The sequence below is a fragment of the Protobothrops mucrosquamatus genome, unplaced genomic scaffold, assembly GCF_001527695.2.
Source record: "Protobothrops mucrosquamatus isolate PMUCROS unplaced genomic scaffold, P.Mucros_1.0 scaffold6357, whole genome shotgun sequence".
NCBI lineage: Eukaryota > Metazoa > Chordata > Lepidosauria > Squamata > Viperidae > Protobothrops > Protobothrops mucrosquamatus.
In genome coordinates, this window is record NW_015392184.1 from 5,670 (window position 1) to 17,472 (window position 11,803).

Here is an 11,803-nt window from a genome sequence, read left to right on the forward strand (position 1 = left end):
GGGGCAAGAAGAAGCTTGCAATCTGCTTCTGCACTAACCACATCCTATAGAAAGCTACAACCAATCATATGTTAAAGACGCTACATTAGGACTTATTCTACCCTGCAACTAAATGTAACCAATTATGTATTGACAACTGTACTTCCTCATGTATGTACTGAATAAAGGGGGGCCTCAGAGCACACTCTGAGTCCACTCACCTCGAGGAGATTTCTGCGTGTCTCTTCCTTTTCTGGCTTGTCATCGCTTGCTAGGATTCATGAGTGACCCACCTTAATGTGGCACTTGACTCCCTCATCTTTGGGGCAGCCCCTCAAATATTGGACGGCTGCTATCCTGTCCCCCCTTGTCCTTCTCTTCATTAGACTAGACATTCCCAATTCCAGCAACCGTTCCTTATATGTTTCAGCCTCCAGTCCCCTGATCATCTTTGTTGCTCTTCTCTGCATTCTTTCTAGAGTCTCAATAACAACATCTGTCAAGGTTCCGACCGACGAACCCAACCAAGCAAACACCTTTGAGACATTCCAATCTCTTAATATAAAACTTTATTGAATACATCACTTTGGCATGTATGAAAGCAAAACCAGCTCTAGCAAACCCCAAACCCCAACCCCATATAGTAAAAGAACAGAATTTCCCCTCCCATCCACAAACAAATCACATTGCCCAATGCGGTGCGATTATATTGTTATGAGAAGATGTCTCTGAGTCGGGTCAGGCATCTGGTGAATCGTCCTTGATTCTCACGGTCTGCCTTTTTTATCTTTGTAGCCTGCGTTCCAATTCCCCATCCTCCCCCCCCCCCCCAAATTCGTTGGCAAGCTAAGAAGCAATAGTTGCAGCAGCAAAGCGAGCTATGATTTGGGCAACTTGATCATGACGTTGTAGATAACCGGTTTGTGAGATTTTTTTGGCTGCAGCCACTGATAAAAGTGATCCCCTGTTTCAGATTTCTCATCGTGTAAGTGACAGTTGCTGTTGTTGCTGACATTTTGAATTTTTGCTTTCATGGAATTGGTCTGCAGGTCTGCTTGTTCTTGGGCAGCCAAAATGAAGCCTTCAGTTTCTTTCTTCAGCACCCCAGATCTCAACCGTCTCCATGATAGCTTTGTATCTACCTTTCCTGCAGGTCTGCTTGCTCTTGGGCAGCCAAAATGAAGCCTTCAGTTTCTTTCTTCAGCACCCCTGATCTCAACCATCTCCACGTTAGCTTTGTATCTACCTTTCCTGAAGGTCTGCTTGCTCTTGGGCAGCCAAAATGAAGCCTTCAGTTTCTTTCTTCAGCGCCCCTGATCTCAACCATCTCCACGTTAGCTTTGTATCTACCTTTCCTGAAGGTCTGCTTGCTCTTGGGCAGCCAAAATGAAGCCTTCAGTTTCTTTCTTCAGTGCCCCTGATCTCAACCATGTTAGCTTTGTATCTATCTCTCCTTCAGGGACATTGTTATTATTATTGTTATTAATTTCTTTTTTGGCAGGGTTGTGATTCCTTGGCCCAGACGCAACGCACCAGGCTGCAACACCGCCGTGCAAGAATCAACCAGCAGATCAACAAAGAGATGAGGATGAGAACCGGCGCAGAGAATCTGTTCAGGTTTGTGTGGGCTAAATTAGCATCATAAAGGCGATTGTGAATCATGCGATTCGCAGCAATAAGACAAGTCACTAGAAGAGGTAAACAAGGATTGTTTTGCTTGCTTGAAGAGTGAAAAACCAAAAGCTGCAACTTTGGGGCAGGTGGTATGCAACGTTTTAATTAAAGGGCCGGCTGGGGCCCCCCCCACACCCTCTTTTCTGTCTGATGCTCAGCATTTTGTGGCTGCTTGGTGTTCACAAACTAAGAAAAGGGAGAAAAGAAAAACATTTGTAGAGTCACAGCAATGCGCACAACTGCCTTCACACCCACCTAGTCCAAAGGAGGGAGATGTTGGTTTAAAACATTCAAAATGTCCATTTTGGAGAGGTCTATGCACTTAAAAAAAACCCACCCCGTTTATATCAATGTCTTCATTGAAAGCTTTTTCAAGATTCGTTGCCATTGTGCCATTCTCAACCAGTGCAATTTCTGAGAGTTAAATAGGAGCAAAACCGTGTGCTGCAGCTGCCAAAAAAGCCAACACAATAATAGGCTGCATTAACAGAGGGATAGAATCAAGATCAGGTGAAGTGTTGATATCACTTTACAAGGACTTGGTAAGGCCACACTTGGAATCCTGCATCCAGTTTTGGTCGCCACGACATAAAAAAGATGTTGAGACTCTAGAAAGAGAGCAGAGAAGAGCAACAGAGATGATCAGGGGACTGGAGGCTAAAACATACAAGGAATGGCTGCTGGAATTGGGTATGTCTAGTTTAATGAAGAGAAGGACAAGGGGGGACATGATAGCAGTGTTCCAATATCTCAGGGGCTGCCCCAAAGAAGAGGGAGTCAAGCTATTCTCCAAAGCACCTGAAGGCAGGACAAGAAGCAATGAATTGAAACTAATCAAGGAGAGAAGCAACCTGGAACTAAGGAGAAACTTCCTGACAGTTAGAACAATTAACCAGTGGAACAACCTGCCTCCAGAAGCAGTGAATGTTCCAACACTGGAAGTTTTTAAGAAGAGACTGGACAACCATTTGTCTGAAATGGTATTGGGTTTCCTGCCTGAGCAGGGGGTTGGACTAGATGACTTCCAAGGTCCCTTCCAACTTTATTATTATTATTATTATTATTATTATTATTATTATTATTATTATTATTATTATTATTATTATTATTATTATTAACAAAGTTTGGGATGGCAACCAAGGAGAAAGCAAAGTTCCCTTCTTGGACCTCCGGCCATAATTTTGTAACTTGTCAACAGTGTTTTTATCTCCGTCACAATCCACCCATCCATCAGAATAGAGCTGCAAGGGACCTTGGAGATCTTCTAGTCCAACCCCCTGCTCAAGAAAGAGACCCTATTCCAGTTCAGAACAAATGGCTGTCCAGTCTCTTCTTAAAAGCCTCCAGTGTTGGAGCACCCACAACGTCTGGTGGCAAGCTGTTCCACTGGTGAATTGTCCTCACTGTTAGGAAGTTTCCCCTTAAATCCAGGTTGCTTCTCTCCNCCCCCCCCCCCCCCCCCCCCCGGTCCTTCTTCTCTCTAGACTGGCCATACCCAAATCCTGCAACTGTTCTTCATATGTTTTAGTCTCCTGGCCTTTAATCAGATTTTTTTGGCTCAGCCTGAACGGAAACGCCGAGCCTTGCAAATGGCAGTTTCCAGGGTGCTTCCCCCTCCTGTGACACACCGGGCTGTGACGCTCCTGTGTTGGGGCATGTCAGTTTCCCAGCCCAACAGCTGTCCAAACAAGATTGCTGAGATTGTATCAGGTGGGACCCATCACTGGTGCTAGAGGAGGAGGTCTCACCCTTAATTTAATGAGCCGTTAAAAGCTGCCAGGGAGTAGAGAGTGGGGGGGGGGGGGAAATGCAAGTAGTTCATTGGTCTAGAATTGGAAAGACGGAATCTCGGCGGTTGTTAATAATAATAATAATAATGATAAAGTTGGAAGGGACTTTGGAGGTCATCGAGTCCAAACCCCTGCTCAGGCAGGAAACCCTATACCATTTCGGACAAATGGCTGTCCAGTTTCTTCTTAAAAACTTCCAGTGTTGGCGCATTCACCGCTTCTGGAGGCAGGTTGTTCCACTGGTTAATTGTTCTCACTGTCAGGAAGTTTCTCCTTAGTTCCAGGTTGCTTCTCTCCTTGGTGAGTTTCCATCCGTTGCTTCTTGTCCTGCCTTCAGGTGACTTTGGAGAATAGCTTGACTGCCTCTTCTTTGGGGCAGCCCCTGAGATACTGGAAGACTGCTATCATGTCCCCCCTCGTCCTTCTCTTCATTAAACTAGACATACCCAATTCCAGCAACCATTCCTTATATGCTTATATGCTTCTGGAGGCAGGTTGTTCCACTGGTTAAAGCGGATCACGCGGTCTTTTAGCCAACCCAGCTTCCCCCATTGATTTTCCTTATCAGAAGCCAGGTGGGAAAGTTGCCGATGGGGAATCACGTGACCCTGGGATGCTGGATATGATGCCAGTGGCCAAGCACCGTAATTTGGAACCCAGGACCGTGGAGAGCATCCTTACAACCGTTGTGGTGCAAGGAGACTTTTATAAGTCCTTGCACTACAAAAAAAAATCACATCACATTTTTGCACATGGCAAAAAAGATGGTGAGACTTTGGGAAACGTGCAGAGAAGAGCAACTAAGATGTCCAAAAGCCTGGAGACTAAAATATACAAGGAACGGCTACGGGACTTGGGTTTGGCTGGTTTAAAGAAAAGAAGAAATAGGGGAGACATGATAGCAGCGTTCCAATATTTGAGGGGCTATCACAAAAAAGAGGGGGGTCACGTTATTCTCCAAAGCACCAGAGGGCAGGACAAGAATCAATGGTTGGAAACTGACCAAAGAGAGAAGCAACCTGGAATTAAGGAGAAACTTCCTAACAGTGAGGACAATTAACCAGTGGAACAGCTTGCCACCAGAAATCGTGGGCGCTCCATCACTGGAGATTTTTAAGACAAGACTAGACAGACACTTGTCTGAAATGGTATAGGTTCTCCTGCTTGAGCAGGGGGCTGGACTAGATGACCTCCAAGGTCCTTTCCGGCTCTCTTCTCATATATATACTTTTTTCACTGCTGTTGTATTGGGGCGGTCACTAAATGAACCATCGTAAGTCGAGGCCTCCCTGTGTGACTCTCTCCTACTCAGATTGCATCGTAGGGTTCTTATTAAGAAAAACGCAAGAGCTCTCCAACCGCATACAGGGAGTCCTCGGCTTACGACCGCACCGGAGCTCCAGTTTTCCGTTGTTAAGCGAGGCATTGCTCCAGCGGAATTTTACCCCGTTTTGCGACCTTTTCTGGCCTCGGTTGTTAAGTGAATCACTGCCGTGGATAAGTTAGCCACCCCGTTGTTAAGTGAAGCCGGCTTCGCCACGGACGTTGCCTGTCAGGTGGTCACAAAAAGGGGAAATCACGTGATCTTGGGGTGCAGAGGTGCAGTACAAAATGGAGCCCAAGATTTCTGCTCTTAAGTGAGACGTTTGTTGGGTGAGTTTCGCCCCGTTTTACGACTTTACTTGCCCCCGGTTGTTAAGTGAATCGCCGCAGTGGCTAAATGAGTCACACGGTCGTTAAGCGAATCTGGCTTCTCCCCCCACTGGCTTTGCTCGTCAGATGGTTGCAAAAGGGGATCGCAAGGACCCCGGGACACTGCAAACCGTCGTAAGCAACCTAGAACTAAGGAGAAACTTCCTGACAGTTAGAACAATTAACCAGTGGAACTCCTTGCCTCCAGAAGCGGTGAATGCTCCAACACTGGAAGTTTTTAAGAAGAGACTGGACAGCCATTTGTCCGAAATGGTATAGAGTTTCCTGCTTGAGCAGGGGGTTGGACTAGATGACCTCCAGGGTCCCCTCCAACTTTACTATTATTATTATTATTATTATTATTATTATTATTATTATTATTATTATTATTATTATTATTATTATCATTATTATTATTATTACTACTACTACTACTACTATTACTATTACAATTATTATTAATAATAATAATAATAATAATAATAATAATAATAATAATAATAATGGTAGTAGTAGTAGTAAAAAGTTGGAAGGGAGCTTGGAGGTCATCTAGTCCAACCCCCTGCTCAGGCAGGAAACCCTATACCATTTCAGACAAATGGCTGTCCAATCTCTTCTTAAAAACTTCCAGTGTTGGAGCATTCACCGCTTCTGGAGGCAGGTAGTTCCACCAGTTAATTGTTCTCACTGTCAGGAAGTTTCTCCTTAGTTCTAGGTTGCTTCTCTCTTTGGTTAGTTTCCATCCGTTGCTTCTTGTCCGGCCTTCAGGCGCTTTGGAGAACAGCTTGACTGCCTCTTCTTTGGGGCAGCCCCTGAGATATTGGAAGACTGCCATCCTGTCCCCACTCGTCCTTCTCTTCGTTAAACTGGACATACCCAGTTCTTCTTCTTCTTATTATTATTATTATTAGTAGTAGTAGTAGTAGTACCAGTCAGTTGCCCAGCGTCTGAATTCTGATCACAGGGAACGTTGCAAAGGCCGCGACTTTGAAAAACATTTCCTATTTTTTCCATTCCGTTGTGACTTTGAACGTCACTAAGCGAACCATCATAAGTCGAGGACTGGCTGTAGAGAAGCGGTATAAGTCATTTTTTTTCCTCTTCTTTTTTCCCTTTGGTCTCTAGGGCCACCCGCAACCACAAAGTCAAGGAGACGGTTGCTCTGGAACTCAGCTACGTCAACTCCAACCTGCAGCTGCTCAAGGAGGAACTGGAAGAACTGAACAGCTGCATGGAAGTCTACCAGAATGACAGGTTAGAGATGATTGGCACCTGTCCATTTGGGGAGGGAAAAGTTCCGGAGGTGGATCGTCAGGGAAAAGGGAAATGAAATTGCCCTCTGCTATGTCAAAACATTCGGTCAGAGCATGCAGAGTCTGACTTTTGATCACGTGATCCTTGGGGACGCTGCGACCGTCATAAATATGAGTCAGTTGCCAAGTGGCTGAATTTTGATCACGTGACCCCGGGGACGGGGCGACCGTCGTAAATATGAGTCAGTTGCCAAACGGCTGAATTTTGATCACGTGACCCCGGGGACGCTGCGACCGTCGTAAATATGAGTCAGTTGCCAAGTGGCTGAATTTTGATCACGTGACTCTAGGAATGCTGTGAAAAAGTGTGAAAAACGGTTGTAAGCCACTTTTTTTAGTACAGTCACTAAATGAACTGTTTTAAGTTGAGGACCACCTGTAATTGAACGCTCTCTCTCTCTCTCTCTCTCTCTCTCTCTCTCTCCCAGTGACTCAGTTAGCGTCCCAATGATCCCGCTGGGGTTGAAGGAGACCAAGGAACTGGACTGGGCATCTCCTCTGAAGGTAACTTCCAATTTCCTAAAACTGAGATCGATAGAATTGAGGGAAGCTGTTTTACACGTAGCCCCCGACTTGCAACGGCTCATTTAGTGACCGTTCAAAGTTACGACAGCACTGGAAAAAACGAATTAGGACCCGCTTTTCACACATAACGACCGTCGCAGCATCGCCCCGGTCCCGTGATCAAAATTCAGATGCTTTGCAACTGGCTCATACTTATGACGGTCGCAGCATCCCAGAGTCGTGTTTTGCGAACTTTTGACATGCTAAAATCAACGGGGGAAAGCCACTTTCGCTTAACGACCGTGTTACTAGCTTTTTGTTTTGGTTTATCGGAAGCCGGCTGGCAGGGGGGTAAGTGGCTTCACTTGAACCCAGGACCCTGCCATCGTGGCGAATCCATGCCGTTTGTCCAGAATTTCAATCCCAGGGCCGTGGGGACATTGCCGCGGCCGTAAATATGAGGACGCGTTGTCAGTCGCCATTTTTCAGCACTAACCTAAGATGGCACAATTGCTAAATGGACGGTCGTAAGTCAGGGACTGACCTGTAGGTCTCTTAGACGTGGGTGAAATGTTCCTAGATCAGTTATGTACAGGGAGTCCTCAACTTACAACGGTTTCATTTAGTGACCGTTCAGTTACGACGGCACGGAGAAAAAAAAAGCCACTTAGGATCGTTGTTCACAGGATTCCCCAGGATGAAAATTGGGACGTTTGGCAACTGACTCGTGTTTATGACGGTTGCAGCGTCCTGGGTGATTCCCCCTTTTGTGACCTTTCGGCAGTGGGGAAGCCAGATTCGCTTAACGACGGGGTGATCCACCGCCACGATTCGCTTAACAAGCGTGGCAAGAAAGATCCCAAAATGGGACAAAACTCATTTCGCTAACGTCTCGCTTAACGACAGAAACGCCACTGCGGTCGTAAGCCGAGGACTGCCTGATTTCGGAGGACTTTAAGGTGGCCTTGAAAGTGGGAATTTCAGGCGACTGACAGACTAAAGTGTGTTATTTTCGACACAACTCCAGGCCGTGATTAAAGACCACTACAATGAAGAGGAAGACTCCTACAAGGAGGAGCTGAAAGCCCTTGTGGATTTACGCCAGGTAGGTGTGACCTTCGAGGAAGAGGAGTTGGGGGGCAAAGGCGCCTGGCCTGGGTGTGTACAGGTAGTCCTCGACTTAACCATGGTTCGTTTAGTGACCGTTCAAAGTTACAACGGCGCTGGAAAAAAAAGGGATTGACGATCACTTTCACACTTACGACGTCGTAGAATTCCCCAGGATCACGTGATTTATATTCAGAGGACAAGGGACTCACACTTATGACGGTTGCAGTGTCCCCCGGGGTCACGTGATCCCCTTTTTTGCGGCCTTTTGACCGAGCAAAGTCCGTGGGGGAGACGCCGGATTCATTTAACAACCAGGTTACTTACTGACTTAACAACTGGAGCCATTCCCTTCACCAGAAAAGTCATAAACTGGGGCAAAACCCACTTGACATAAATTTTGGATTGGGGTCATAAGTTGAGGACTACCTGTATTTTGTATTTTCTGCTTGAGCAGGGGGCTGGACTAGAGGATCTCCAGGGTCCCTTCCAACTCTGTTATTCTGCAAGGGTCTCCTGCCTGAACAGGGGGGTGGACTAGAGGACCTCCAAGGTCCCTTCCAGCTCTGTTATTCTGCAAGGGTCTCCTGCTTGAGCATGGGGCTGGACTAGAGGATCTCCAGGGTACCTTCCAGCTCTGTTATTCTGCAATGGTCTCCTGCCTGAACAGGGGGCTGGACTAGAGGACCTCCAAGGTCCCTTCCAGCTCTGTTATTCTGCAGGGGTCTCCTGCTTGAGCAGGGGGTTGGACTAGAAGACCTCCGAGGTCCCTTCCAACTCTGTGTTGTTCATGGCTCTTGGCTTTCTCCCATCTTGTGTCCCTAACAGGCCATGCGGGCACCCAGCCGGAACAAGGCGGGACTTGAACTGCTGACGGAATATTACAGCCAGCTCCACTTCCTCGACAACCGCTTCTTCTCGCCCAGTAACAACCTGGGACTTTTCTTCCATTGGTCAGTGGGCCTTTTCAACCTGGTATAGTAGAGAATCAATAGAAGAGAATCACTGTAGCTCGGGGTTGAACTGGGGGGTCCTGGGTGCTCTCTGAGCTGGGTGGTCTCCTTGCAGACGTTTCATGACCCGACTAGGGAACATCATCAGTGCTAGAAGGGAGGGAGTTTGGAGGATGGAGGAGGACTGTGGGATCCTTGGTGCTCTCTCCGTTTCGAGGTTTCCTTGCAGACATTTCATGACCCGACTAGGGAACATCATCAGTGCTAAAAAGGAGAGGAGTTTACACCTTCTAGCACTGATGATGTTCCCTAGTTGGGTCGCGAAACGTCTGCAAAAAAACCACCCAGCTCAGAGAGCACCAAGGACCCCACAGTCCTTTCCTCCTCCTCCTCCTCCTCCTCCTCCTCCCTGCAAACCCAACTCCCTTTAGCAATGATGATGTTCCCTAGCTGGGTCACAAAACATCTGCCAGAAAACCACCCAGCTCATCTAGTGAGCATCAGTGTCCCTCCCAGTTCAACCCCCAGTTACAAATATTCCTTTTTATTGGACCCTTTCCCTAAACTCTGATCTAGCGGGAAGCCGATCGGGGCCTCTGGAGCCCAGGAGCCCCCTCGTCGTTTCCCCAGCGCCGTGTGGTCTCACCGCTCTGCTCTAACCCTTTGCAGGTACGATTCGCTGACCGGGGTGCCTTCCCACCAGCGGGCCCTGGCGTTCGAGAAAGGAAGCGTGCTCTTCAACATCGGCGCTCTGCACACCCAGATCGCAGCCCGCCAGGACCGCACCACCCTGCAGGGGGTGGACTGCGCCATCGAAGCCTTCCAGAAGGCCTCTGGTACGGCGCCTATTCCAGCCTTTCCATTTAGGGGAGGGAGGGATTAGTGTTGTGATTCCTCGCCAGCCAGTGAACCTGGCAGCTGAGTCTGAGGACTCAGAGGAGGAGGAGGAGGAGGGGGCCTGGAGTGACATCAGAGTCAGAGGAAGGCTCTGAGGAGCTCCAAGACTTACAGTCGGACGAGGAGCCCGCCCCCTCTACTCGCACTCAGGCTGAGACACGGCTGTGCCGGGAGTCTGAGTTGGACAGTGATGAAGAACAGCTGGGACAAATCCCGGATGCACGAAATGCGCAGGCAGGAGAAGCGAGTAGGACAGAGGAATGCAATGGGGCGGCTCCAAAGGCAAAGGAGAGGGCATTAGGAAGCCACGCCTTGGCTGCATAACAAAAGGGAAGGTGTGGGAGGTGCTGATGGCCGAAGGCAGCCATTTGTGTTGAGGAATCGAATGTCTGGACTGTGTTTGTTTGCCTTGGACATGGACTCAGGTCTGTGAATAATAAAAGGGGGTTGGTTTTTCCCTGCAGTTCCAGCCTGCGTGTTGGAAGTGGGGTTTCTCCTTGTGAGCGTAACAAGGACTCACGTAGGCTGGGACAGAACAATTAGGCGGAGATAACATTGAGGTGGGATTCGTGCGACGTGGGATTCCCCACCAAGGTTACCAGGACGCAGCTCGATCTCCATCTTCTGAGCGTCCTCCACTTAGCGACTCGGAATTTCTGCCATCAAGCGAGGTTTTCTACGTGGGTCGTGCCCAACTGTGGCCCCCTTTGGGAAGCGAATCGCGGCGGTTATTAAGTGAATCGTGCCCTCGTTCAGCGAATGCAGCTCACTTGGGTCTCAGACGGCGGTCCCGTGATCCCCAGGACACGCTAAACACACGCCGGGTGCTTGAATTTGGGATACGTGGCTGTGGGAACGCTTGCAACGCGGTCGTCTCTTTTTTCCCCGGCGCCGTTGTAACTTCGAACGGCCACGCAACAGGCCGTTGTAAGCCGAGGACGACCGATCAGCACCTTGTGCCCAAGAAACAAACCTTTTCCCTGGCTGAATGAAATCTCCTCCGATTTCCCCCAACCTGTTAAGACAAGAGGTTTCCAAATGGGGCCACTTTACGACTTCTGGACTCCCAACTCCCAGGATTCCCTTGCTGGCTGGGGAATTCTGGGAGTTGAAGTCCACAAGTCTTCAAGTGGCCGAGCCTTGCAGAGCCCTGGGCTAAGACGATGGTGGGGCTCCCCACTAGACTGCAAATCACCCCAACTTGGTGGAGCTTAGTTTAACCCACAGTGCAAATCCAAGCCTTTCCCTTCCCCTTCTCCTCTCCCTCCCTCCCTTCCCATCTTCCTTCCTTTTTCCCTTTCCTTCCCCTTCTCGTGTCCCTCCCTCCCCTTCTCCCCTTCCTTTTTTCTTCCCTTTCCATCTCCCTCCCTCCCCTCTTTTCTCTCCCTTCCCCTTCTCACCTTCCTTTCTTCCTTCCCCTTCTCATCTCCCTCCCTTCCTTTTTTCCTCCCTTCCTTCTTCCCTTCCCCTTCTCCCTCCCTCCCCTTCCCCCTTCCTTTTTTCTTCCCTTTCCATCTCCCTACCTTCCTTTCTTTCTCCCTTCCCCTTCTCACCTTCCTTCCTTCCCCTTCTCATCTTCCTCCCTTCCTTTCCCCCTCCCTTTCTTCTTCCCTTCATCTTCCTTCCCCCCTTCCTCCCTTCCTCCTTCCCTTCCCCTTCTCATCTTCCTCCCCCCCTTTCTTCTTCCCTTCATCTTCCTTCCTCTTCCCATCTCCCTCCCTCCCTTTCTTCCTCCCTTCCCCTTCTCATCTTCTTCCCTTCCCTTTCCTTCCCTCCTCTTCCCATCTCTCTCCCTCCCTTCCTCCTTCCCTTTCTCATCTTCCTCCCTCCCCTTCTCACCTTCCTTCCTTCTTCTCTTCACTTACCTTCTTCCTTCCTTCCCATCTCCCTCCCT

At 48.6% G+C, this 11,803-nt stretch overlaps 1 protein-coding gene across 1 annotated transcript in view; it reads left to right on the plus strand.

Annotated features, from left to right (window-relative positions):
• Positions 1–1,480: 1,480 nt before the first annotated feature.
• LOC107300200 (rhophilin-1-like) overlaps positions 1,481–11,803 on the plus strand; it is a gene marked incomplete at both ends in the record, with an annotated part of 12,288 nt that continues 1,965 nt past the window's right edge. The window contains 6 exons of the mRNA XM_015829539.1: positions 1,481–1,596; positions 6,261–6,389; positions 6,877–6,952; positions 7,980–8,057; positions 8,888–9,012; positions 9,682–9,848. Coding sequence (XP_015685025.1) covers positions 1,481–1,596; positions 6,261–6,389; positions 6,877–6,952; positions 7,980–8,057; positions 8,888–9,012; positions 9,682–9,848 — 691 coding nt within the window. The remainder of the gene's footprint in view (positions 1,597–6,260; positions 6,390–6,876; positions 6,953–7,979; positions 8,058–8,887; positions 9,013–9,681; positions 9,849–11,803) is intronic.